At 41.3% G+C, this 23,770-nt stretch overlaps 1 protein-coding gene across 21 annotated transcripts in view; it reads right to left on the reverse strand.

Annotated features, from left to right (window-relative positions):
• Window positions 1–21,325, reverse strand: part of SUN1 (Sad1 and UNC84 domain containing 1) — a 55,790-nt gene extending 34,465 nt beyond the window's left edge. For 7 of the 21 annotated variants that reach the window (XM_077918561.1, XM_077918560.1, XM_077918553.1 and 4 more), the window contains exon 1: window positions 21,090–21,324. Coding sequence is in view for 10 of the 21 variants with exons in the window: in XM_077918557.1 (XP_077774683.1) it covers window positions 4,056–4,132 (77 nt within the window). In the remaining 11 variants the exon portion in view is untranslated. Of the gene's footprint in view, window positions 1–4,055; window positions 4,153–13,005; window positions 13,220–19,328; window positions 19,362–21,089 lie in introns of those variants that run through there. The other 14 variants (XM_077918568.1, XM_077918566.1, XM_077918565.1 and 11 more) reach the window with 9 other exon arrangements.
• Between the last annotated feature and the right edge of the window lie 2,445 nt (window positions 21,326–23,770).

A 23,770-nucleotide genomic window follows, 5' to 3' on the forward strand; every position in this document is an offset into this window, starting at 1 on the left:
CGTAAAACATCATCCCATGTGTTTCCCTGCCCAATACCACCACTACTACTACTATCAAGTGGCAGGATACATTGAAGTCATCATTATGAAAGAGTGGGGGTGACTGACATGGTGACTCTCCCCATGACTGAAATGCAATCTACTGTACTTGCTTTGGAAACTGCAATTAGTGCAGAATGCTGCAGCACAGTTGCTGACAGGAGTGAGACCTCGTCAGCATATAATGCATCTGCTCAGATATCCACATGGGAACCCAATTTGTCAAATGACCGAGTTCAAGGTATTACTGTTAGTATATCAAGTCCATAACAGCTTGGGACCAGTTTAATTGTGGATTGCCTTACCCCATAAGTATCCATTCACTCCAACCTACAGAACTGGCACTGTTACAGGTGCCATACAACACTTGTTCCACACTTGTAAGAATGTGATCTTTTAGTGTGGCAGCACCATCTATTGATATCAGACAGGCATCTTTGCAGTACTCAGCACCCGCTTTTGGTTTATTATATTATGATTGTTTTTAAATACCTGTTTTCATTTGTTAATTCTAATGCTTTTTTTTGTAAACAACTTAGAGGTTTTATTATTACAATCAAGCAATGTGGTGAACTAATAATAATAATAATAATTTTAAAATGGTGATACATTTTTCAAGGGCCAGCACAGTGCCTGTAGTAACAAGTGGTCTGTCCTTATATCCAGGGAGCCATGTTAGTCTGTTGTAGCAAAAACAAAGTTGTTAAATGCACCCATGAAAATATAAGTTATTTTAGGGGAAACTAATTTAGGATTACATTTTTAAAAGCAAAACAATGGTATGAAGAGACTCCCTTTTCATGGAGAAAAAAATGTAATGCCACATTAAACCAAATGTCAGTGAAGTGGAACTAACGCTGAAGAGAAAGCAGCCTTGAGCGTTGTGTGGTTAGTGTCAGAGGGAGGAAAAAAACAGAATTCTGGCTTGAGAATCTCATTGCTAAAAGTTATTAAACTGAAACTGTTGCAGGCCAAAAATGGCTTATCTTCTGAGTTACACCAATAAAACTCAGAGACAAAAACATGCACAGCTTCAGTTTTAAAAGCAGGAAAGCCAGGAGACTGCAACCATAACAGAAGATTGGGTTCAATCATTTATGGGGAAGAATGGGGTAGCTCAGCGGCAAAACATGTGCTTTGCAAACAAAATGTTTCAATCCTAATAAGTATGTCCAGGTAGGGCTGAGAAAGACCCTTGTCTGAAACCCTAGAGAGCTGCTGCCAATCAATGTGTATTACTGAGTCAGACCATTGGTTCACCTAGCTTGGTATAAAGCAGCTTCCCAGGGTCCAAGTTTTATACTCTAGACTTTTAATTGCATATATAAACATATTGCTCCATTAATTCTGCAGTTTCACACATAGGGAAAAACTGCATATAGTCTTCCCTTCCACTGGCATGGAAGGGAACATTCCAGCACATGGGCAGAGGAGAGTCTAAATTATTTGCTAATCATTTTAAGATTAACCACCACAAAGGAGAATTATCTCCAGCTTGTCTAGAAATAATCAGGGGTCTGCAGGGATTGAGTGTGGAGTGCCACATTCAATCATGTGTGTCGAATCCCTACCCCCACCCACTGTCTGAAGTGGGACAGCCCAGACACAGGTTTGCTGTCTGAGAGACAACTAGGCCATGCACAACAGCCCAAATCGTATTGGGCCTCAGATAAGCTGGACCAGGGTTGCTTAAGATGCATTAAAAGCATGTTCTACGATAACTGACAGATGGGGAAGTTCAAGCCCAGGAGCCGAAAGCAGGCCTCCAGGTCTCTAGCTGGCCTTTGAAACTCTCCCCAGGTTGCACCCTTCACAGGCCCTGCTTCCAAGCCTGAGTGTTCTTTGAATGGGTCCTTGAACTCTGATCATACCTCTTGCTTGTCTGAATAAAGGACAGAGATGGATGCATGTAAAATTTACAGGATAACCAGCTTCATATAACCAGCATGCTTTAGTCTAATTAATGCATGAAGGGTTTAATACATAGAATCATAGAATCATAGAATCATAGAGTTGGAAGAGACCACAAGGGCCATCGAGTCCAACCCCCTGCCAAGCAGGAAACACCATCAGAGCATACCATAGAGTAAGCTGTCCTGCCAAGCTTAGCTATGTCACTTCCCCTTACCCTGGGCAGAAATAGGTAAACAACACTTTGTTCCCTGCTTCCCAGTCTACTTGAGGACTCAGCATGTGAGGAGGTCTGAGCTGGTTCCTCCAGCTCAGCTGCACTACTCTCAGCAACCTCTCCTGTTCCTATACAAATAGTTTAGTAATGTTTTACCGCTTTGTAACTAAGCTACTTTTTACTGCCTCTGCAACTTTTCTAACTGACGTATGGAAGAACACATTATTTATTATTACCCATAGATCTTAGGGCAGGCTCCTGAGACCTTTGGTGAGTTTGTAAGTAAACCAATTTAAGTTACCTAATGTGTGTTCTATGCTGGGAAACTTCGGAAGGAACTTTTAAATGGGACAGTTTTGGAACTCACCCAGAATAGCATATTTTAAAGGTTTTACATCCTACATTTTCAAACTTTATTTGCCTCATATTTTATGAATTTATATCTGCTGGTTTTCTCTCACCAAATAGTACTTGCCCCAAATTTGAATCTTGGCATTCCGGAATTCTCTTCCTTTTATATCTATTTTTCTTGAACCAATAACATTTATATTCATTCTTCCTCCCACTTTTGCCTCTGGCCTCACAGGCATGTGGCCCTCAGAAGGTTGCCCAAAATGGAATGTGGCTCTTGGGCTGAAAAAGATTGCTTGTTCCTGTTGTAACTTCATTTAGTACCTGGCAGTTCACAATTTTGCTTTTTAAGGGAGTGATGGCAATAGTCTATTTAAACACTCCCCACAAGCTACTATTGGCACTTGTTATTATACGGCTGTTTTTATTCTACTTCTGCAAGTGATGGACTACAGGCACACTATTCAAATGAAGTACCAGGCGCTACAGACAGCTGCCACTAGCCCCAATTTGTTTTCACTTGGCAAACACCCCTATTTGTTTAATAGCATATTTGTGAGGGCTGCTCACAAATGCAGATTGTTTTTCAGGTCTTATTACTCTAGCTAGTAGCAGCATAAATGGTGTCCTACAAACAAGAAAATTGCTCAAACATTAACAGTGCAAGAAAAACAGTTGTGAGTTGTAAATTTCAGAGATGGAAATAAATCCACAAAAGTAGCCAGCCCCATCTACTTCTCACACATGCTATGTTGGTGGCACAGTGGAGGCTGGAAAGGGGGAAGGATACAACCCCTTTCCAGGTAAAGCAAACTTCTTACCTGGTAGCCTGGAGGTAACTGACCACCAGCAACCAAACAAATAGCTATTTACAAGGCTAGTATGAGAAAAAGAGCTACAAAATACACCAGTTTATAAGCTCCACATATTTTTCATGGTGACTTACTTGGGGCATAACCATTATTCAGTAATACTCAAACTTGATCTACTATTTTCCCTTTTCATCTAGGTCTGGGCAACCTGACAAATCTCTGACAATACTATCTTCCTAACAGTTACCCCTGCCCATATTAATACTGCAGGATTAAACATTAAAAGTTTATTGCAAAACTTAGCAATAAAAGCACAATTACGAGTAATAGTAAATTTATACCTTTGTACTTACTCTGCAAAACTGACAAGGATTCCTCATTGCAGGATGGAACTATATTGTTATCTACACACACACCCTGCCATGTAATACCCCCCACCCTGCATTTGCAAGCTAAAACAATGGTATTTGGGTGTGGTTCCCAAATACTTTATTTACAGCTACTGCCAAATCCTGAGTCACTGTCTTAGTCACCAGTGGTGCTGGATTAGAATCTACTGTAAAAACCTAAAACTGCTACACGTAGCTATAAACAGGAAAGTCAGTGAGATTTATGATCAAATGCCAGGTTTCTTTCCTTGATTTAAATCTTGCCATGAAACCACAACATACAAAGAAACCAGGTTCTATAGAAGGCAGCTTCTCTATAAGGAAAAAGATTCTCACCTGAGTGCATAAGTATAGCCAGTGTTCTCTGGCACGCATTGGGGAGGGGTATACGTGTGAAGACGTGAAAAATCCATGGTCACTGTTTCAAATCATACTGCAAAAAGTTGAAAACACAGTGCTATATAACAGTTTAAAAGACAGAAAAAAGAGCTCTTGCTTGGTTCAGCCGGTACTTTAGAATACTGCAAATAATGCTTTGGCAGAGGAGGAAAAAAGCCACTGGTATCAGAAGTAGTGCGCATTTTTAATGTGGCTGCTAATGTTAGATATCCCTTATCAAAAGTCACATGAACCCTAAGCACTTCCTCTTCTGGACAGCTTTTTCAAAAGTCTAAGGCATGCTCTCTTCTGTTTACAAAGTTCTCTTAAATGGTGTAACAAAAAGCTAAACCCTGTCCATACCTACAGTGCTGCTTATAGTATACTTGACAGATACTATTAAAGTGCACTTTGCTGAAAAAAGCCGAGTTCACAACTCCCACAATAGTATTTTTTTCCATTGATACTAAACTAAAGGTTTTCTAGGTATTGAGAACTGCACCAATCAAAACAGTTAAGTAAACAAAAAGTGATGTGTTTCATGTAACAACACATTTTTCTTTTAACATTTCATTTGTGCCACTGGAATGGAAAGAGGGAGTCTGGCTCGGCTTGTGCTTTGAAAGAGACAGCCCTGTTTAGCTGGGATTGATTCAACTAATCACCTCGAAGAGAGCAAAGGCGCTTATGTACACACCCTAAAGGCTGATCCAAAATGCAATCACAAATCTAGTGCTAGATCTATATTCCTGGAACTTGTTTTAGCTCAGGCATTTTAAGGGAGTCACTTTGAAATGTTTAGACTGTGATCTAAAGAGCCACACAGCTAGTTTTGCTCATCCAAAGGGCCTTTGGGTGTGTGTTTTTTCAAGAAGCAGTACCGAATGCAAGCTACTTTTAAAACTAAGCATTTGTAAAGTATTTTTGTATGGTTTGGGGGGGAAAATCCCACACAGCTCACTGAAGGTCTTGGATGGGCCTGCAGTAGCTCTTTGGATTCCAGTCTTATTCAAAGCATTCTTATCCCAGGCTTCAGCAGAAAATGTTTCAGAGTAGTTTCCAGATCAACTAAAAAAAGAAAGAAAAACTCCAGCCTTGCCTTCAGGCTTATAGTGTAAAAGACTAAAGGAAAAAGAAATGGGTAGGGAGGAGGGGGGAAGCTAACTCAGGGACAATTTCTTAAAGTTACAATTCTTATAGAGACCAGCTGGGGTGGAAACAGTTCAGGTGGCCTGATGGAATAATGGAATGAGGAATGATGAAATGAAGAAACCCAGCAAGATGGGCAGGATATAAATAATAAATCATTATTAAAATTATTATAATAACCCTTGCTGAGTGACAGGTGATGATGATGAAGAGCCAAAAGCAACCGGTCTCCCTGCAGAGCTGATGGAACAACCCTGCTTCCCTTCTCTAATTCTGCTGCAGCCTGAAAGCAGGATTTTTGAGTTTTCAGTCTTTTACGATGAGTATAAAAACTGAATGGATATTAGCTGAAGGGCTACTAGACTGAAAGTGAAGGAAACACTAAAATTTTAAACAAAACCACAATTTAAGGTTGCAAAATGCCTAGATTTATGGAGCAGTTCAAGTAACAGAAGCATGAAGAAATGTTCTTTCATAAGAACACAACACAAAACATGGAGCAATATTAGCTGTAAAGGCTGGTATTTTTAGACTTACTGGGCAAAAGGGTGCCTTCAAGGCTGATATAAACTAATTCACCCTGTTTTAAGATCACATCAGGCGCACAAACACTGCTCATCTGTGCTCTTATGTGCATGCTAGACACAAACCAGGGATTCTATTCTGACTGCTTACATCATGCTAAGTGTCAGCAATCATCATCAGTACAGGACTAGGAGGAGGGAGAGGACGAACATGCAAGAACCAAAGCCAACCCACCTCTCCCATGGTGAGCCTTAAGAAGAAGTGATGTGCTGCCCTCAAAGGGTTGTATCCAATGCTAGTCCTACCAAGAACAAACCCTCAGAAATGCATGAGCATGACTAATATAGTCCCATTCATTTAAAAAGGTCAATATTGAGTATGAAGTATTCAGCTAAAACTCATAGTGACTAAGACTGACAAAATGCTGCTTTGGACAAAAGGAGGACACTAGATGACACAAGATTCTGGTTATTAAAACTAGATGAAATCCAGTGCTTGCTTTTAATATAATAGTAAGGCAAGTTACTCATGCAGGGCCAGGTTCTCAGAACAGTTTTAATCTGTCCTGTACCAATGTGCTAAAACAGGCAACTACCGCTATGTGCATGGTCACACATACGTGCACAGTGCCAAATCTGGAAGCAATGTGAAAACGTCATAAGGATGTCACTGAAACATCACTAAATTGGGGGGTGGGGCAGGGTGTTTGCAGGCTTTTTCAATGGGCTTTCTGATTTCACACAAGTGCAATGACCCAAAACACAACCCCCGTGCAAAGAGGGAGTTGCCAATATTTTTTAAAAAGAATATTATTTCACATAGAGTGGCTGGGGAAATCCAGCCAGATGGGTGGGGTATTATTATTATTATTATTATTATTATTATTATTATTATTATTAAATAATTATTATTAATTATTATTAATTATTATTATTATTAATAATAATAATAGCTATAATTTGGCCTTGAAGACAAAGAGGTTTATAAGGAAATGTTCACTCCATTTGTGAAATGAGCACCTCATAGATGAAATGAAGTGCTCTGTGCTTGCTGTTCTGACGGTGACAGAACAGGCTATGGCCAAACACATACAGTAAGGTAAAAGGCCTCAGTCCAGAATTAACATTCACACAACCACAGCTCAGTAGTGTGGAGCTGGAATGGTAAGGCGGTTCTACCAGACAAGCACATTCGGAACACAGGCAGCGCACGTGAATGTGTCCAGATTGCAATGCCTTGACGACAAAAATTAATTAGCTGTAATTTGCTTCAAAACCCAGAAGAGGAGTTGATGCTCAGAAACACCCCAAACACCTGACCAACAGAGAACACAGAGTACGTAGGTTGGGGAACTTGTTTATAAAAGTTCTACGACAAAGTACAGAAAGTTAATGACCTTGCAGCTAATTTTAACAACATTTGTGCAATTTGACACAGTGATGTCTTCACCCTATGCGCATTACCTGGTTTATTTACTGGCACCCACAGCCCAGCAAAACTCCTATTCAATGAAGTTGTCATCTGCACATGCACAACAGAGATCTCAGATCTACACATCTCTGCTTAACTGCAACTTACATTTACAAATCAGATGGAAGCTGGTTTGAGAGATAATGCATCAAACAGCAGTATCTCCCAGGAAACTACAAGATGCATACGAATTGCAGCTAACATCGTATGTACAGTTTCAAATATCAGCAGCGGGAGGGCACTGGAGCCGAAGTAAATGGGAATGTGTACACAGTCTCAGAAAAGAGTTTTATCCCAGTCCATAAGTGTACTGCATTTATACATGCAATTTCTAAAACTATGTGTGCTCTATACAGTGTTGTTGTTGTTGTTTAGTCGTTTAGTCGTGTCCGACTCTTTGTGACCCCATGGACCAGAGCACGCCAGGCACCTCTGCTCTATACAGTATATACATCCAATTGTTTTATAAGTGTTTTTTCTGTAATGTGAAATCGTTTTGAGATGGCTCATAGGAAACTATTCATAAATAAATAAATAATGTCTAATAATCACCAAATTGGCACAGTTACTATCAAGTTTAATTTACAAGATAACCAGAAGTTGAAATCAGGTTATAATTCTGGTTTCAGCCATAGGTTTGAGGGGAGTCTAAGGTTAGAGGTACCTATTGCAATGCTGGTTCAGATGCAATGTGAAACAACAGTTTCAGGGAAAAGAAGAGGGAATAATAAGGGAGGGGTGTGTAAGAGAATGGGATGCTCCCAATTGCCTGACTGGCTTGGCAACTGGGCAATGCACTGTCTGAACTGGACCAGTGTAATTACTCGTATAAAACTGCAAAGCAGTGTACCCAACAGCTAGAGATACTGGAAACAATTGAGAAACCTGGCTGTCTACAGTTCCCTCTGGGCCCAAACACAGACTAAGAGACACTGTTACTTACCAAGCAGCATTGCATCAACAAATCTAATTTTGACCTGGCTGCTCAACAGCTGTCGTCATCCTCCTGAAACCCCACATATGAAACCTTAGATTGCCAGGGAATGATCTTTAACAGGCACAAACACAAGCTACGTAGTGAGCTGTGACTTGTGTTCTACAGGAACTGGACACATAGCTATTATTTGCATACATCCCCCTTTACTCAAGTTGGAGATGAGCTGTTTAATCATTAAGATTCCTTTCCCACACAAGGCATCTGGCAACTTTCCAAGAACTAAAACTAAATATATTTTGCTCCTTCTTCAGACTATTCTGTATAGCTACAATCACAGCGAGAACTAACGGCAAGGTTATTGGAAACTCCCACTTATAGCTAGTATTGTCTTCAGCCTTCTGTTGCAAAAAATGCAAGTGCATACCCTGAAAATGCAATCTAGTGTAGCATTAATATTTCTGCGGAAAGGTCAGGTTTCTAGAAAAAGCAGGCACTGATCCTTGGAGGAGCACAATGACCCTCAGACTCATAAACAAGAGAAAGGACGTTTGAAAATCTACAAATATGTAAGCACAAAGAACTTCTTGGTATGAGCTTTTGTGTGCATGCACACTTCTTCAGATGTATCTGTGCATGCACACGAAAGCTCATACCAAGAACTAACTTAGTTGGTCTTTAAGGTGCTACTGGAAGGAATTTTTTTGTTTGTTTTGACTATGGCAGACCAACACGGCTACCTATCTGTACAAAGAACTTGGTTATTGCTAAACTTTCTCTTTGGGAGAAGTAGATTGGGGCAAAATTTAGTGGGACAACTGTTCGTTTGTTTGTTTTTTACATGGAAAGCCCAACAAATTCATATGGAAAGTCAAATAAATGTTAGCTATGAAGGATGAGTTGGTGCGGAGCACAACCCTGTCTTCTTGAAAATAAATACACTCATTTTCTATGACCGACAATGCTCTTGTGGCCCCCAATTCATGGGGGAAATAAACATAATTCAAAACCCAATTTTCCAGGTAAGCACTCAAATAGGTTCAGAAGGAAGGCCAGTAAGAGCTTTCAGGACTAAGGAATGGTTGCAAGTGTGGCACCTGTGAACAGAGCGAGAGTAGATAATGAACTTACTCCTTAATTATTATTTTTATTATGTGAGATGATGGGATAAGAATGAAATGTAGATGTTGACTGTTTTAATCTCTTATACTGTTAACTGTAATTATTTTTAAACTGTTTTTATTATTTAAATTTTAAATTTTAATAGTCTATACATTTTGTTAAGAAGCTACCCAAGAATGTTATCAATCATTGCCATCTGTCTCTTAAGAGTAATGATTGCTGAGCTCTTGGTCAGCCTGTTGGAGAAGGCTAAGAAGTCCTGACCAGAGGCAGAAATGGAATGGAGTGTTTCTCTCTTGGGATCTGTGGATGGCTTTCCATGTTATTTCATAAGTCTGAGAAGCAGAGAATCTGCAGGAGGTCAGAATGGTGTTAATTGTTTTCCTCAGAATCCCAGTCTTGACAGCATTGCTGTTCAGTTTTGAAGCATAAAAGTATGACTGATATCAAAGGGATGGTAGATTGGGCTCTGAGAGAGAAGACAGTGAGATGAGGAAGGGTCAAGGGCCCAGAATCTCACATTCCATTAAGTCTGGGAATCTTGGTCAGCCATGTAGAATATTTCAGATTTCCATGTGGAATGACTGTGTCTTGCATAGGACTTTCCCTAAAAGTAGAGAGACAGAAAGGTATATAGGAGGCCTAGTAGCCACTGTATAAAAAGTGAATCTACCACTTAATATCCCCATTATTGGAATTTGGAGAAGCAGTGTGCCATTTTGGGGTTCCTTTGGACACGAAGAATATATTGACAATTAAGAAGCCCAGATTAAAAGTTATTTAATGAGTTCTAGATGATACTGTCCTTGCTGAAACCAAAAGAAATTCATAGATGAGTCCACCATAAATTTCAGCTGCCCAGCCCAAAATAGCTGATCCACTCAAAATAACTTCTAAGTGCAGAGCCTGGGTACAAGAATGGGAGCTCACACCAAAATAATTGGCAGTGGTGGCTTTGATGGAAGTGGAATGGTCTCCCTCAGGAGGTTGTGGACTCTCCTTCCTTTGAGGTTTTAAAGCAGAGGTTGGATGGCCATCTGTCCTGGTTGCTTTAGTAGAGATTCTTGTATTGCAGGGGTTGGACTAGATGACCCTTGGGATCCCTTCCAACTCTACAATTCTACGAAAGAAGCATCCGGATCAAATCTATCATAGGCCAGCACGATTCTTCCTATCAAGAATTCATCTTGAATTCTGCTTTTTGGGGGGAATCGCTGGCAGTGGCGTAGCGTGGGGGGTGCAGGGGGGGCCGGCCGCACCGGGCGCAACATCTGGGGTTAGGGCAAATCCACAGGTTAGGGGGCGCAAATCCACGGGTTAGGGGGCGCAAATTACTTGCCTTGCCCCGGGTGCTGACAACCCACGCTACGCCACTGATCGCTGGCATGGGTATTAATGCAGCCACGAAGCCATCCACTGAGAGGACAGTGCACCTATCTATCACTTCTATGGAAGAGGATAAAACGTTTTGTGATAGGTTTGGAAGCCACAGCATCTTGTCCTCCCTTTCCTGAGCCTGTGATCAAACCTGTGTGGGTTACGAGGCTATGAAGTTATAGAAGCCTTAAGAGTGATGTGTGAGGTGCTGCACTCTTCCCTCACTTTCTGTCAGAGGGAAGATAGGCTGAAATTCCTGAATAAATGAGCAAGGAGGCCTCCAAACCCACATCTCTGTAGAAAAACTGAATAAGCACAGGAACCTCCTGCACAGAAGGGATATCAAAATTGCTGTCCCTGCCTTGGACCAGAGAAGGGCTTAAGCCAGCCCAGCCTGCTCTGCTGTCCTGTGACCAAGAATTATCTGGCCACAGAGTGCACAGAGAAAAATATTATAAATTCAAATGATCCAAGAAACATCTCAAAAAATTGTGGCCAACTCCTACATTATTGCATAGAAGACAGAGCCCTGTTTGTACCTCCAGTACCAAATTTACTCAATGTATAGAGAGGAGACAAAACAATGAAAGCCAGTGTGGCATAATGGTTAGAGTGCTGGCTTCTGACCTGGGAGACCATGGTTCAAATCCCCACTCAGCCATGAAGCTCCTTGGGCCAGTCACTATCTCTTAGCTTAACATACCTCACAGGGTTGTTGTGAGGATGAAATGGGTGAGAATATGGCTATAGTGCAATAGCTTCATCACTCAAGTAAAAATAGCCACATTTTAAGAGGGAGGGGGATTTTCTGCTCCTCACAATGATTCCAATGTGTCTCTCTGTACTCAGCAATCTTATTGACAGAAGTCCATGGCTCAGGAGAAAACTATGCAAATTGCAAAAGGCTTCAAACTTTCACTTTTGTTTTTGAATAAGGTTCAAAAATAAGACTTTTTTGGTGGGGTGGGGATCTCCACTTATTTTTCTTAACAGGTCTGGATGGTGGGATGGTAGTAATCAGAAATACAAAAAGTGGTACCTGATATTCTGTTTAAGTAAGTTGTTGATGCAACTCACATGCTACATTTCAAAGCTGCTATTATTCTTTTTAACAAATTCAGAACCATGGACATCAGTTTCCTTTTGCTGCTCAATTCACAGCTTGTGATAAAGAATATGAATACATTCCACTCTAGTTTCACTTTTGATAAGGAAAAGGGATTGAAGGAGTAGGATATTAGATGTTCACAGAAAACAGGCATCTTTTAGAACAACTGGAACATATCTCTTATAAGAATATACTAGCAGTAATAATACATAAGGCAATAATTGTCTATAAAATGGGCCTTCATTTTAGAATTAAAAGGATAGTATTACTGATCAAACAATAAACAAAACATCCATAGTGCAGGTTTAAAAATCAAGACCTGCTATTCTAAAGCATTTTAAAAACAATATGGTTACTTATGAGCCATAATATGCTAACTATGTATATTCCAAATGCCTCCTCAAAACAAACTGAGCTATAAACTCTCTTTTCAGTGTAGTACATTAAATTATGGTTAATGCAGCCAATAACAAATAGCTTGCACCTTCAGATTTTAAGAACTTTGCTGCTGCTGCTGCTTCAGCAGTTTACAAGCAAATCTAACTATAGTATTTCATTTTAGTCACTGAAAACTCATTCCCAAAAATCTGAGTTATTTTACAGGAAATATCTAACATTTTTCAGCCTCTTTCACGTACCTCCCCACATTAAAATTTAAAAAGAACAGGCTGAAAAGCAAAGAGCTTCAAGCAAAAGTAAATATAGTACAACATTTATGGCAAAAGACAGTGTTTCAGAAAGATGTACCAATCACATGTTTAAAAAACACAGGTATTCTGACATACAAATCTGATCATCTATAATATATTGCACTTGGTGCAAGCTTTAACTGTAATATTACTTAGACTGTGGCTGTCAAAGGAGAGCACATATTACAACACTGTAAATAATTTTTTTAAAAAATATTCTGAACTTAAGAGGAACATACATAGCTAAATTGCAGTTAACAGAACATGGAATTTATAAAAATACTGAGCATTTTCTACATGCTTCAGATAACATGAGTGTTTTCACTTTACAAGCTAGTAACCCTGAAAAACAGCAATGATTGAAAAATCCAACTCAACTTGTTCTGTACAATAAGTCAGTCAGATCCCAAATTACTAAGAAACAAATTGCAAAACAAGGCTCACTAAAGCAGAACAAGCAAGCAACTCGGTGCTTTGGCACAGCTAAAAACAAACTCAAGTTGCCAAGTTACGCTCCAGATCTATCAGACCTACACAAATGATCAGAAAACAGCAGCAGAGGTACACCTTCAAACCTGGATCTTTTCAAAATGCAGCATCATTCATCCCACAGAGAAGGAAGGAAGAATACTTTAATTCAGCATTGTGTTCCAGGATGGGGCGATCTCCTGCCCAATAACTCAAAAGAAGTTTGAGAGTTGACAGCGCATTCTTTCTGTTCCACACTGCAGAATCCCAAAATGGCTTCCCAGCGTCAACAAAGCCTGAAGGATCAGACGAATCTAATCCAGCCTCTTAAAGCTTCCATTGTCACTCAGAGGCAGACTTTGAATTTATTGGACAAAGCTACTTCAGCCAGCCCACAATATTTAACCACTTAATTTCCTTCAAGGATGTACATACTGAAAACCTTTTCCCAGTGTTTTATTTATAGTTACAGGTTTCCATGGCACTTTTATTCTCACCTTTAATTAGCTCTTTAGCAAGGAGAAGCTACAATACTGCACAGAAGATCCCCCCCAACATGCTTTTGTTGTTTTCCTAGGCAACCTGCAATGTTCTGTTTCCACAACATGCTTCTATTTAGCAAAAGGAAGGCAGGGAGGGGGCGGGATCAGGCTGTTCCCTGCTTTTAAAAAATACGCTCTGGAGACCTATGAGCAAGAACTCCATTAAACCTGTGCTAGCAAAACTGATACTTTAATAGCAAGGAGGCAAGTGCAGTTATTCAAATGCTAAACAACGTTCTTATTGGCGGCGGGGGGACGGGGACGGGACCTTTACCTATGTAAATTATCTGCACAGCTCTAGCACTTTCATCATATGCAAAGCAAAATTTGAATGTCAGGAGCATTTTCCTTATTCTTTGGAACAACTTAACTTAAAAACCTTTTCCTACCTCAACAAGAGCTGGCCTTGGAGGAAATATTAAAATGTTATTAAATATTAAAATCATGCAAGGCTAGAGCTTTTGAAATCTGGCAACACGAGTTTATTCATCCCACCTAGCACTGTCCAGAGCCTCCATCTTCATCTTAGAGATCGTCAGCTTTCACAGTGCTTAGGTATGCAGCTCCCCACTCCCCTCTCTGCCTCTCATTGCTGCCACCTGTTGCTCACCCACATGCATGCCATACCTAATCGAAAGGGTGGCAGTACTCCCCCCACTATTGCTACAGTGATCCCTTGCTCTTCCTTCCCTCCCTCAAGGTTCCCATAACCTTGTCAAAGGAAGCCTCTCTGAAAGCCTCCCTCCCTCAGCTCAGTTCAACAGATAAAACAAAACTGGCAGCTCATCCAATAGCTCATTCATGCTCATTCTTAACCCTGACATACAGAAGCAGTTGTCTGGGGATGCATGAGACCATGACATTCTTTGAATATGCAGGATGCACTCTAGTGAACCCCCAAGGACTAATCAATACTCAAATAGGGCACAAGGTTTGGTGCATTAAACTGGCAGGATGGTGAAGCCAATACACACCCGAGGAGAGGGCAAAGAGAGGCTTGGCCCTCCCCTGATTATAGCACATGCCTCCTCAGCATTACACATATCAAAAATGCCCGGAGCAGTTGTTTAAAGTTTTCTAGCTTCAAGGAATCTGTTTAGCATCAACTAGCCCACCAAAAGACCCAAGTACTTTGTGGTGTGCTCTAGCCGCACAGTCATTTCAGAGAGGGTGCCACCCAAGTTTGTTGGGCTCACCTCACCAAATCACCATTAACACATGTGTATTAGAAGTAGATGAATCCCTGGATGAATCCCTAGCCGGAATTATGATTGCCGGAAGAAATATCAACAACCTCAGATATGCAGATGACACAACCTTGATGGCAGAAAGTGAGGAGGAATTAAAGAACCTTTTATTGAGGGTGAAAGAGAAGAGTTCAAAATATGGTCTGAAACTCAACATCAAAAAAACAAAGATCATGGCCACTGGTCCCATCACCTCCTGGCAAATAGAAGGGGAAGAAATGGAGGCAGTGAGAGATTTTACTTTCTTGGGCTCCATGATCACTGCAGGTGGTGACAGCAGCCACGAAATTAAAAGACACCTGCTTCTTGGGGAAAAAGCAATGACAAACCTAGACAGCATCTTAAAAAGTAGAGACATCACCTTGCCAACAAAGGTCTGTATAGTAAAAGCTATGGTTTTCACAGTAGTGATGTATGGAAGTGAAAGCTAGACCATAAAGAAGGCTGATCGCCAAAGAATTGATGCTTTTGAATTATGGTGCTGGAGGAGACTCTTGAGAGTCCCATGGACTGCAAGAAGATCAAACCTCTCCATTCTGAAGGAAATCAGCCCTGAGTGCTCACTGGAAGGACAGATCATGAAGCTGAGGCTCCAGTACTTTGGCCACCTCATAAGAAGAGAAGACTCCCTGGAAAAGACCCTGATGTTGGGAAAGATGGAGGGCACAAGGAGAAGGGGACGACAGAGGACGAGATGGTTGGATAGTGTTCTCGACCTAACTGCGGGAGGCAGTGGAAGACAGAAGTGCCTGCCGTGCTTTGGTCTATGGGGTCACGAAGAGTCGGACACGACTAAACAACTAAAGAACAATAATTAGAAGTAGACATCTAATACTCCCCTGCACCCCACAGCTGCAGATTTCTGGATTTCTTGCAGCACCAAGCAAAATATCTTTCACTTAAGCTACTAAATCTATTATTATGTAGTACATGATAATGAGCTGATATAGTAAACCAGTTCAATGAATTCTTCAATAAATCAACTTGGAAAACAGAATAATAGGAGTGAGTTTATGAGCAGTGCCTGCATATCTATATCATATAGCAATATATGTTGTATTTCTCATCCATGTGATGTTCCATTTATAAATTTAATAAAATCATGCCATACAGTGTAAAAACCACCTTTTTCTTTCTCTCCCCTTTCCACCTTCAATTTTGGTCATATAATAATAATAATAATAATAATAATTTATTATTTGTACCCCGCCCATCTGGCTGGGTTTCCCCAGCCACTCTGGGCGGCTTCCAACAAAGATAAAAAATACACTAAAATGTCACATATTAAAAACTTCCCTGAACAGGGCTGCCTTCAGATGTCTTCTGAATGTCAGGTAGTTGTTTATCGCTTTGACATCTGATGGGAGGGCGTTCCACAGGACGGGCGCCACTACCGAGAAGGCCCTCTGCCTGGTTCCCTGTAACTTGACCTCTCGTAGTGAGGGAACCGCCAGAAGGCCCTCGGAGCTGGACCTCAGTGTCCGGGCAGAACGATGGGGGTGGAGACGCTCCTTCAGATATACTGGACCAAGGCCGTTTAGGGCTTTAAAGGTCAGCACCAACACTTTGAATTGTGCTCGGAAACTTACTGGGAGCCAATGTAGGTCTTTCAAGACCGGTGTTATATGGTCTCGGCAGCCGCACCCAGTCACCAGTCTAGCTGCCGCATTCTGGATTAGTTGTAGTTTCATAGATGCTTCAGTTGAGATTCGTGCATAGCAGTGTGTTAGATTAGATGACCCTCAGGGTCCCTTTCAACTCTACAATTCTACGATTCTATAACATCATTGCCATGGTTAGAACATTTCCAGGTATAGTTTGGAATTCTAGTGCCTACATCCCCCTACAGTTTGGCTATGTTTGGCTGCAGTTTCTCTGCACGTGTACACCACAGAAGCACACAAGGAAGTATACTTGTGCAATTATCACACTTGACCATCTATATTTAAGTTGCCTGTGTGTAGGGGCTTCCAGTTCAATTCTTTTGCTTAAGTTCTGATGACCCTTAGACTAGTTAAGAAGACAGAGTTGATGTTCATCTTCTTCAGAGATAACTAAGAAACACATATAAATATGAGAAAGTTTGCAGTAAATAAATCAGTCTAGCCTCACTTAGTAATGGAATAGTTATAGTCTTTAGCACCATAACTGCACACTTAAAACCTGCCTGCCAAGGTAAATTTTCCTTGTTTCAACGTTCAAAACCTGATGCGCACACTTCATTTTCCATTTCTTAATGCCATGCTGGCACCATCATGTTCCATGCTGTACTGCCAAGATCTTTACCATTTTAGCCTGGATCACAATATCACTAAATCCATAACTCTACTTCAGAACCACATAAGCATGCTAAAACCAGAGAGACAATGTGAAAGATGGGCATTACAAAAAATCATAGTAGACCAATACCAATGGTCTACTATAATCAACGATTTATTTTGTTCTGTGTATATCACAATGTATTTTTGTTGCTATGGCCGACGGCTGACGCAAATAAAGTTTCATTCATTCATTCATTCATTCAATGGGGCAAAGCCCCAAAATATGTTGTATTCAAGTCTTCCTTGCATAATTAATCCACTACTGTTAACAGCAGCAATGGCAATAATAACTAATAGTACTGGAGACATCACCATATGTTTCCTGGCATTTATGCAACCTGTCATCAAATTCTTTATTGACAAAAATATACCACCAACGCCCAGCAAGATGCCAACCCAGTTGCAATGCTAGCAGAAGGACATCTTTTCATTTGAATAAAGCATGCTGCTTTTTGTTTCCCAGCTGTCTGTTACAAACCCCCAGACCACTCTGGAGCAAAGTACCACAAATAGTGAAAGCACAGAGAGCCGTTTGTTGCTCTTTTGTGGACAGGTCATTTATCTGCCAAAGAGACAGAAGGCACAGCTGCTACTGTTCTAATCAGAACTCTATTAAAGCCTTGTGAGCCTGGATTATCCTTATAGGACTAACTGTGCCACATTCCCATATGAGGGGGTATATCTGAATATAATACACTTAATAATTTCCTGGAGAAAGAAAACATAACTACCTGCCTGCAAAGTGCTATCCAACTATTTTCACTACAAAATATGACTACCAAAACTTCATGCCTGTTCAAAACCACCTCTCTCACTGTGAATTTTTATATCACTTGCTTTAATTTCTTCTTACTTACATTGTCCTCAGCAACAATCGGAAGGAAACAATTTTACCACAAGTTACTAAAATCAGGGTGCTACTTAACAGAACTGGGTCAAACGCCCACTATTTTAAGCAACTTTCATATGTATTTATTGGACACAGTTCTTCCTATTCCAAGTCTTGAGGCGGGTGATAATATGCTTGAATCCATCACTGGCTACTAAAAACCAAATTAAATCCTCATACGGTTTTTCAGAATAAATACACTTTTCAGAATAAATACACTAAAGCATTATTTTCCATAGAAACTCACTGAAGGTTATTTATTTATATTACTGTATTAAAATATTTATAACCCAACATTTACCAAACATCCCATGTCAGAAATATATGCTGTTAAAAACAAAAATTAAAATAAAACAAAAACAATGTAAAACAAAACACAGAATTCAGTTACAAATAAAACCACCAGCAGCAACAGAAACTCAAATGGCTAGACAAAGAGGTGTCATCAGCTGCTGATGAAATGACATCAGTGTTGTAGTGAGACATACCTCAGAGGGGAAGTCATTTCAAAGGCAAGAGGCCACTGAAAAGAAAGCCCACCCATGGGTCCCTACTCCCTAAATCTCATTAGGCCTGGGAGCCACCAGCAGAGCTTTCCCTATGGGTCTTAAAACTCACGCAGGTTTTAATGGGAGGAGGCATTCTTTAAGAAAGTTGGGTCCTTAGACATTGAGGGGTAGCCAAGAAAACAATTAATGTGTATCCTTACAGATTTTGATTTGGTGTCTATATAGTGCAGTTGAGAGCACTCCCTGGTGGTCTTAAAAGTTGTAGTGGCAGTCATAGGAAGTGCCTTACACCACGTTGGATCATTTGTTCATCTAGCTAAGCATTCAGACTAGTTAGTACCCCAGGATTTCATGTAGGAGTCTTTTTCCAGTCCTACATGAAGATGCCTAGTACTGAACTTGGGACCTTCTGCATGCAAAGCTGGTATTATTCCATTGAACTACAGTCCTTCCTGTAACCTTTTGCATGCAAAACATGTGCTCTACCACTTAGCTGTGCAGCCTTTATATTAGACTAACTTATGTGAGCTCATATTCCACCATACCCAGGAGCAGGAAAGTAGGAAATAGTAGGAAAACTATTAGTTATTCACTGATTGATAGTCACATGACACATGAGTACAAGTCCCAGCCCAAAGAAAAAAAATCACAATGAAACTCAAAGAGGTAGCATGAAAATGTAGAAACCAACCATAAAATGTCTGACAGAATAAAGATATTTCCAACACCAATCTAAAAACAGGAAGAAATAGAATTTCAGCTATGTATAATTTAAAAAAGAAAGATAATATAATGCCAAAGTGTGAAAGTATTGGTGACCACTAGACAGACTGAAAACAAACATTTAAGAAGTTTTAATCCTAAATTCAGGCAGGCCATACCTTTATCAGAACCTCCCAAAACAAGGAACAAACTTTCAAATGCTCCATAAGTTTTCTTCAGACTGGATGTGAAAGCAAAAGTAGGCGGAGTGAAGAGAGGGGAAAGGAAGGAGGGGGGAAATTTCACTTCAAAAAAATGGTTACATTCATAGTTTGTCCTCCAAGTGGTGCAGGGCAGCTTACATGGTCCTCTCTGCACAGCCACCCTTTAAGGTAGGTTAGTCTGAGAGGGAGGAACTGGCTCAAGGACACACATTGAAGTTCACAGCTGGGTGGGGACTTGAACACCAGGTATTGGTATGCTACCTTGAATGAAAGGCAGATTATAAATGTAATAAGATAGAAACAACAAAACCATCAAGGTAGGCATTGCGACATTTTGTCGACATCTTGGTTTGCCCCATTAAAAGTATTACCTGGCTGCAGCTTTTGGAGCCTTCTTATGGAGCAGCACGGGCTACTTTCTATTTTTATTTTAATCCTAGAGGGGGAACCTGTGGTCCTTCAGACTGTTGTTGGATACCAACTCTCATCAACCCTAATAAACCCTAACTTGCTAAACTACCTTAGGGATAGAGGTATTTTAGCAAAATGTGGAGGATCACAGGCTACCCACCCCTGCCCTAGCTGGAAGCTAATGCATTTTTATGTAGTTGATTTATGCTCCATCTTTCATCCAAAGGAGGTCAAGGTGGCATACATAGTTTCCGCCCTCCATTTTATTCTCACAACAGCCCTGTGAGGTAAGCCAGGCTAAGAGACAGTGATTTGCCCAAGGTCACCCAATAAGCTTCATGGCTGAGTGGAGATTTGAACTCTTGTCTGCCGGCCCAACACTCTTAACTACACCACCACAATGGGTTGGGCAAGCATTTAAGAAAATACATTTCTGGAATTGTTCTTTTCAAATTTTAAACTCATCTTTTATTGTATGTGCATGTAAATGTTTCACAAGGCCTTTAGCTCTTAATTATCTGCAGCCTCCAGTGGATGGAATGATTTAAACCTGCCTTTTGAAAACGGATTTATCCTTGTTTATTCCTTTTATTTTATGCCTGTTTCAATGGACGTGTTTGTTGTAAGCTACTTTGGTTTTTAAAAAAGCAACCAATAAATTGTATGTAGGTGTGTGAATGGTCGTTCCCCCCCCCCAAAAAAAATGAATCATTGAGTAGAAGGGGTTCCAAGGGTCATCTAGTCCAACCTCTGCAATGCAAGAATTCGTTTTGGGTTTTGTTTTGGAATAGCAGCATGCAACTATTTGTTCATATAAAAGGGGAGCGCAAAGGGGAGTGAGAATGAAGCCACCAGGTATTTCTCCCTCCCCGCCTTTCTCTCGATTTGCTTGTGTGGCCTGAGGGGATCAAAGAGAAGAGCCCCCCCTATTGAGGGGGGGAGAAGCGAGGGTGTTGGGTGGGGGCCTACGAACAATCCTCGCCCTAAACTGAGGAGGGGGGGATTTCCCCTTCTCAACCTCGACAATAAAAAAACGGAGGCTGCGGTGGCGGTTGTGGTGAAGAAACCTAGAAACTCCAAAGCGAATGAAGGCGGCGGCTGCTGCGGCAAGCAATGAATCCCGCCGAGAAACCGAGAGAGGGCCCCGTTAACATAATACCGCCGCCTGCTCTTTCCCTTTCATGTATTCCCGGGCTAGAGACTAAGGAAAAGAAAGGAAAGGAGAAGCAAGAGCCATGGAAACAGAGTCCACCAGGCGCCTCGGCCGCAGCGCGCGCTCTGTCTCTCAGCGCGGCCGTTAGTTACCTGACGAGACGCACGCGCACGCGCCCTGGCTGCTGGCTGTCGTCGGCGCACCTGAGGAAGGTGACGAGGATCTCGCGCTGCTTTACGGGAGCAGCGCCGCTACGCGTCCGTTTCCCGCCCGCCCCCCGCCAGCCTCGCTTGACTGAGGGGAGCTGGGCGGGAGGCGTCGGCGGACTCGCCGCTTCCCTGAGAGGCCCCCAGAATTTCTCTCCCTCTCTCTGCTCCTCATGCCCCGCCCCCTTCGGCCGCGGGCAACGGTTCATTTTCGAAAATGGCGGCAACCGCAGGAATGGGCTGGGCTGCGGGAAGCCACGCCCACCGCCCGTCTTCCACACGGAGGCGGTTGGTCAGGGTAGGAGAAGCGCTCTCTGCACATGCTCAGTGGGAAAACGGATATTTCTCCTCAGCCGTGCTTTTTTCCGTTTCCTTCGTTTCTAGGTGTGCCTAAACCGCACCTCCAGTTCCGAAGCAGGGATTGCCCCGCGGCAGAGGCGTAGGAAGGTCAGGTGGTACCCAAATTTATTGTCACCCCCCAACATGGATTTTTTTTTTTGCCTGAAAAAATGGTTTTTTGTTATTTCATATTTCCTTACAAAGGAATAATAATAATAAACAACTTTTATTTATATCCTGCCCTCCCGGCTGAAGTCGGACTCAGGGCAGCTATCATCAGATATATAACATTGATATAAAATCACACAATAATTAAATTACCTCCTAAAAACATGTCAAAATCAAATTAAAGTCTAATTAGATGGCTTTCCGCAGGGTTAGGGTTGGGAACAGTAAGTGCTCCACTGAATTGAAATTTCAGCCTTCACGACATAGGAAAACGGCCAAGTAAACAGCTATTTTCATGGAGGAGGGTCAAAATATTGACTGATATGCATGAAATTTCATATATAGCTATATAATCCCTAGTGTAGTAAAATAAGACCTTTGGAGCAGGCATTTTCTAAAAGGTTTTTATGAACCGCCCTTGTAGGGCAGTAATTGTTCTCTGATAATTTGTCACACACACACACACACACACCGCCCTACACCCCTGCCCTGCGGCACCGTACAATACATAAGGGGGGGGGGGGACACCAAGTACCAAATAAAATATGGAAAGTGAAAACAGCAAAAAAAAATTAATCTGAAAAGTACCTGTTGAGGATAAAGCGAAGCCCACGAGGGTGGGGAACCTCTGGGTATCCTTGCACTACAGTGACCTTATTAATCCCTTAAGAATCAGCCTTTCTCAACCTGTGGGTCTCCAGATGTTGTTGAACTACAACTCCCATCACCCCTAGCTAGCAAGGCCAGAGCTCAGGAATGATGGGAGTTGTAGTCCAACATCATCTGGGGACTCACAGGTTGAGAACTGCTGCAAGTCATACTAGCTGGTGGTGATGGAAGCTGGAGTCCAACAACATCTGGGAGCCTTTAGATTGCATTTGTTCCAAGGGTTGGTTTTTGGTTTTGTTTTGTTTTGAAGACTGTTCTTCAGCTGGAAAAAAAATAAGATAGATTTGCAGTTTACAAAGATAGTCCCTGACCTTCGGTTTACAATTCTAAAAAGACGAAGACACAAAATGAAAGAGGGACTGGGAGGGAGGAGAAGGCAAACTTGGATGCACTAGAACTGAGTTGGCAACAGTTCCTGCAACATCCTGCTAAAATGGACTACTGTAGTTGAAGGCTGGGGAGAGCGAGAAGTTTCTGGTGTTTTAGTTGAGCCAAGTGCCATGTCTCCCTAGGGTACAGGACTCCTTAGCATCCTTTAGGCAGAGTATATACTATTCACTGTAAACTTGGCTAATATGGCCAGGCAGGGAGTATCACCCGATTTTTATGGAATGCTTCTGGCATCTTTATTTAAGCCGCTCCTTTATAATTGTTTTGAATCTTGTTTTTGTTATTTTCTTCTGTGTTTGTTTCTGTATGTAGCTTGTGAGGACTATGCCCTAAAAGGCAGCCCCAAATAGAAACAAAATAACTAGGAGCGAAAGGTGAGGCACAAAGGAGTTTATAAATTAAACCCAATTTAATTATTAAATGGCTATTGTGCCCTTTGAAAATATTTTTGCTAGTGGGGCTCAACAATAAATACATACCCGCACACAATGATATGGTGAGGTCTGCCTAGCCCCATTGTGGACATCTCTTTGGTGCCATGCCCTGCCCATGCCTTCTGATAGTGAATATGGTATTTAGTTACCTCATCACTCATCCCTTGCTTCAGATAATTTAGAAGTTAAATACAGCTTCTGGGTTACTTATTTCCATCAACTGTGAACATTATGTCTTCCCTCTCTTTAACCAGTTTCATATCCACAACAGGCCACATGCTCTTGCCTCATGAATGCTGTTTGCTCAGGAGCCTTTAGTGAAGGACTTTGCTGAACATTTTTTAGACCATTTTTTTACTTACACACACAGAGAGAAATGTATCCAACATAAAACCTACCCCATCCTTGGACACCAAAAGAGAGAGCTTCTGGATACACAGACTCAACACCCTAACACCCCATTGTCTTATCTTAGAGGATAATGCACAATCATTAATCGATGCATTGAATTGTTTAAAACTTATTTTGTACTTATATAGTAGATGCCACCTTCTTTTCTCCACTATTTTTAGACTTTGGCTCCTAGTGTAGAATGTTAAGCCTCTTTTCTGTTTTGCCAAACACTTG

Source organism: Podarcis muralis, chromosome 14, assembly GCF_964188315.1.
Source record: "Podarcis muralis chromosome 14, rPodMur119.hap1.1, whole genome shotgun sequence".
NCBI classification, from domain to species: Eukaryota; Metazoa; Chordata; class Lepidosauria; order Squamata; family Lacertidae; genus Podarcis; species Podarcis muralis.